Source organism: Juglans regia, chromosome 7 (assembly GCF_001411555.2).
Source record: "Juglans regia cultivar Chandler chromosome 7, Walnut 2.0, whole genome shotgun sequence".
NCBI classification, from domain to species: Eukaryota; Viridiplantae; Streptophyta; class Magnoliopsida; order Fagales; family Juglandaceae; genus Juglans; species Juglans regia.
This window is the reverse complement of record NC_049907.1, coordinates 51,879,676-51,885,077: the sequence shown is the minus strand read 5'-3', so window position 1 is coordinate 51,885,077 and position 5,402 is coordinate 51,879,676. Positions and strand designations below refer to the sequence as shown.

At 36.9% G+C, this 5,402-nt stretch overlaps 1 protein-coding gene across 1 annotated transcript; it reads right to left on the bottom strand.

Annotated features, from left to right (window-relative positions):
- Positions 1-449: 449 nt before the first annotated feature.
- LOC108991785 (protein NRT1/ PTR FAMILY 5.1-like) lies at positions 450-4,620 on the bottom strand. Its single transcript, XM_018966169.2, has 4 exons — positions 4,512-4,620; positions 3,651-3,868; positions 2,335-2,891; positions 450-1,416 (listed from the first exon to the last, which is right to left on the bottom strand). Exons 1-4 carry the CDS (start codon positions 4,618-4,620, stop codon positions 525-527), a joined length of 1,776 nt encoding a protein of 591 aa, XP_018821714.1. The 3' UTR covers positions 450-524.
- Positions 4,621-5,402: the final 782 nt, after the last annotated feature.

The following is a 5,402-nucleotide window of genomic DNA, read 5'->3' as shown; positions in this document are numbered from 1 at the left end:
CCATTCGTTTGCCTTCCAAAAAAAATTCAAAGGCTATTTCAAAAATATAATTTATAAATAAATGAAATAAAAAACATCAAAACATGAAGAAAAAAAAATTGGATTTTGGGTTTAAAACCTGATATCTAGACCGGATGTACCCAGATGATTTGGTTATTCGGGTTCTGGGCTGGGTCGGGAAAAACTCCGACCCAAATGAACAGGCCTAGTGGAATGACTTGATTTAATTTATTGATTAATTTTTTAAAAATAAATTATAAAAAATATAAAAGAGTTATATAGGTGTATATTAATGTTACTTTAGCTAAAAATAACGATATATTAAAAGTAATTGAAAACCGCACAAACCGTTTATTTAATAAGGGTCCAGCAGGTGGCAAAATATTGAATTATAGCGCGCTGCCTTACCGATCGATCATCGAATTAAGCAACGTTACATGCTAGCTAGCAAGATCAGCACCATGCAGGTGATGATCACACATGCATGCATCCATCCATCCATCCCTATATATTATATTATATATTCATACTTGTAACCCCAGAGGAGACCTATCTATGACTACTTTGCCCTCCGTTTGATGATGATAAACGACCTCCTTCGCTTCTGTGACTTCCTTCTTGTAAATATACTTACTTGACGCCCACAAAAACGCTACTAAATTGAGTGTGGATATGACCAGAAGGAAGCCATAGTAGTAATCCAAGTGACTCTCATTCAGATTATTACCTATCCAACTCTTCCCTCCATCCCTTCTTGTGACTTTGTCCACCATTGTCACTAGAAAGCTGTTCATGAAGTTGCCAACACCAACCCCACTTGTGAAGAACGTTGTCCCAAGGCTTTGCATGTCTTCTGGAGACTGATCATAGAAGAATTCTAGCAATCCAATTGCATTGAACACATCGGCGATGCCTAGCAGAACATATTGGGGCAGTAGCCAAAATATGCTCATGGGGACAATTTCCTTCGCACCTACTATATGGTTCTCTCTTATGACATGCATCCGCCGAACTTCCACAACATAAGCAGCTGCAGTGGCTATAACTTGGATGACGAATCCAATACCAAGCCTTTGAAGCAGTGTGATTCCCCTAGAATTTCCAGTTCTTCGACGCATGAATGGCACAAAGTAACGGTCGTACATGGGCACAGAAAGGAGCATGGAGAGAGTTACGAAGCTCCCTAGGGAGGCAGCTGGAATCTTGAAGGTGGGGCTTAGGCTTCGGTCCAAGGTGGTTCCTTGCTTGACAAAAAGAGTGTTGATTTGTGCCCAAATCGTGTTGGGAACTAGTGTCACTACCCATATCAGGATCATCCCCAATACGAGCTTGGCTCCTTCTACCTGAGTCACTGTGCATGGTGGCCTTGAGACGTCCTCGCTGGCATCTTTTATTATTGCGGCCTTGTCCAAAAACCTGGGGAATAGTGGTAATTAGTCCATCACGTGCTTTACTGCGTTCAACATAATATCTTTTTTTTTTTGGTCCAAAAAAAAAAAAAAAAAACAAATGCTATTAAGAGTTGTGGAGGTGCCCACCATTAGGGATACGCACTTAAGCGCTGCCATCCCACGATGAGATCCTCTATCAGAAACAACTTGACTGAAAGATTGTGACCATACATATAATTCATTCAAGACGTGCAGAAGAAGCAGTGTGAACAGTGCATGTGGGGAGAGTTTTCGAAACGAATGGCCAGCAACGTGCTCATATGACACCACCCTTTTCTTTGAAATAGTAGATTTCCTAGTTATGTACGATAAATGGGAGGTCCACTCATTCTTTTTTTTTTTTTGGGAGGGGGGGGGGGGGGCTGTGGAAGATGGGCGGATATAAGTGTTCTTAGTTGTGTTAGAGAAGTCACGTTGAGTGTTCTTATATAGTTAAGGCCTCGTTCGTTTAGAAAAAATATCTCATTTCATCTTATTTCATTTTATCTCTTCTCATTATTATAATTTTTAATATAAAATAAAATAAACAATTTAATTTTTTCAAATCTTAAAACAAAAATAATATTAAAAAATATACTCTAACAATATTTTATTCAATTTTTTAACTTTAATCTCATCTCATTTCATCTCCGAAAATAAACGAGGCCTAGTGTTTTAGAGAAGTAATGACGCTCCATGTATATATATATATATATATATATATTTACACAAAGTAACTGATAAGCAAGCTGCGTTATATATATATATATATAGTCTAAAAAACTAAAACTGAATGAGGAAAAATTCGTAAGGAATTCGGGGTTACTGTTAGATTATGATCACCACAACCGTGGTTAAAAGAAATTAAAATACTAGTTAGTAATATGGGTTTTAGAGAGCTCACCTGAAAATGGGGGTGTGTTGGACCTGCCTCTTCCCGCTGCTGGTGTAATGCTGCAGCTCAAACTCGTGAAGCTCTGAGGGGTTGTTAGGGAGCTGAAGCTTCCTATTTTTGAAAGCTGCAATGGGGACTCGAATCAAGTCCGTTGCAGGGTTCTTAGACTTCCTAACTTTGTGCCTGTAGATTGGTGTCCCTGAATAGAAAATAAATACAGATAGCAGAAGTGCAACTGTAGGGATACCATAGCCTAATCCCCATCCCAAATTATCTTGAATGTAAACAAGGCCAAGAGTGGCAAGTAAAGCCCCTAAGAAAGAGCTGAACATCCACCAATTGAAGAATGAAACCTTAAGCTCTTTCTCGTGGGGGTTGAAATCATCAAACTGGTCTGCGCCAAAGGTTGATATGGTGGGCTTTGTTCCACCTGCCCCGATTGCGATAATGTAGAGAGATAAGTAGAAGAAGGAAATTTGTGAAGCTGTAGCCTTGTTGCAGAATTCATTTGTACATGATGGCTTCAAGCTTTTGAGTGAAACTACTGCTGTCAGAAGCACCATTCCCTGTTGAGACACCACATGATCGAGAGTGTAATTAGCTTACTACAACGAGGAACGAGACAGCGTACGTTGTTCATCGTGGGCACGTGGAAGTTACAAGGCTTAAAAATCCTGCTATGTTAATGGATACGGGAAATCGCACCGAAGTACTGCCAATCTTCTGTTATAAGTAGCATGACATTTTGTTCCTATCAGTACTAATTCATGAGTAGTACTACCGATTGTTTTTTGGGGCCTTATTCCGCTGATGGAGATAAAATTTAGGTTCCTTGCAAGCAGTCATCAGTTGCATTAATTCCATCTTTGATAATCTATTAATGAAGCGTTTAAACTAAATAATTATGACCAATACAGCTTAGTGTAAATTGATGGGATAAATATATATTTTCCCCTGTAAACCTAGTAATTATATGAATAAATCAAAACTATATATATAGCGTTAATTGGATGGTCCTACGTACGAGCAAAAATAAAAAAGCTCATTGGTGTTGGGGAGTAGGTAATCTAAAATATGGTCCAAACATGTGCATGGTGCATTTTGCTTGGATGCTAAAGATATATAGTGAATGTAATACTCCTTAATTATCATATATATATAGCTAGCCAGCTAGAAGATTCATGAGATCGTCTAGCTCAGAAATATGGCCAGGAATTAAAAAAAAATCTAATTTAATGCAGATTATATATGTTTAATGCTTGATAAACACAACATATATATATTCTTAGTGGACGAAGCATATTAATTAATTTATATATATATACCATGACGTATACGAGCAATGAGACAGTGAAAGTCCAGAAGCGACCCATGTAAGTATCTGCTATGTAAGCTCCAAGAATTGGTGTAATCCACACCGATCCTGACCAGTTATTCACATCCCTTACTGACGAGATTGTGTCTTGATGAAGTTGGGTTGTCAAGTAATTTACTAAGTTGGACGCTACTCCGTAAAAGGCCATCCTCTCAAATGCTTCATAACCTGAAACATTCAACAAATTATTAATTAATTACACGGAGCAATATTAATTATTATATAAATACCTGGAGGCTGCTATCTACGCGTACGTACGTACAATATTAAGTAATTAATAGTATAAGAAATGTACATGCAATTTATACAATAAATTATATTATAACTACTGCAAGAAACTTAATTATGATCAAACAATTAATGAAGTTAATTTTTGCTGGAATCCTCTTAATTAATTAAAGCTGGTCTCTTTGCGCGCATTCCACCCGAAGTTTACGTACGCCTAAGGACCAAAAAGAAAATGCTTGCGAATGGTAGCTAGCGATCGAACGTTTTCTTACGAAGGAAACAAGCGTACGTACGTACATGATTTGTAGGTCTTAAATAGTTAAATATTTTTGTGCCTGCCGGCCGGCCGCAATCTTATTCTACAAGACCATATATAAGCTAATTCCTTTCTAAACAACGAACGAACTTGAAACCAATTAATTTCAAATATCGACCTAGCAACTAATTATTGTGAAGTAGTACTACTGATCATCAAATGTTACAAAATATGAAGTTTTTGACATTCAATTAATAAATTAATGAGCTAGGTGGAAGCATATATATATATATATATATATATATATATAAAGGATATGATGATTACCAACAAGGAAAGCACAAGCTCTCCATTTCCCAGTTTTAGATGCTAGCACGGGGCGACCACGAAGATCAACAGTGCCATCTTGGGTGTAAGCACTTCCTTTGGCTTCCATCAGATCAGATATATATATATATTTGCTTCTTTAATTTGCTTTGAGGATCGAAGCAGGAGATCATCAAGCTTTATAGGAAGCTGCTAGTGAAAGATGAGAAGAACTGCTTAGGGTAGCGGAGGAGGTGTCCTCGTATAAGTAGGCAAAGCTCTCACAAAGTCACGAAGCTGATTACCCAGCTGTGACGTCCCTTGCTAGCTACCTAGCTAGACACTGTAATATTATAAATGAATGCTGTACATTATTCATTATTTACTTTCAGATTTTATACTTTTTTTTTTTCACAGGATGAATGGATATTTTCATAAGATGTATGATATATGATAGTGAATCTTATGAAAAGAATTTTTTAATATAATATATGGCCATGATATATATATATATATATAGTACTTCAACCTGATCGAGCTTATATTAATTAATCTAATTCCAATGCTTAAGTTGAGAGAAGAGACCCCAACTTCGTTGGGCCCAATTGCTAGTAGTCTCGTCCATTGCGTTTGAGAGTACTGTTTGGGCACAAAGGTGGGGTGGCCCTGAGATGAGACCATGAAGTACCCGTTGCAGTATAACTAAAAAATTAAAATAAAATATTGGCTTAATTATAATGTGAAAGGGGATCAAAAAGGACGTTGGACCCAATATTTCAATTCAAGCACTAATTAAATCTTTCTGTTCTGTTAGATAATCAATGATTATTATCGATCGATATAAGATTTATGACTCACAATTCCAATAATATATACTTAGAACCCACTAACTAATATTAATGCATACGATCG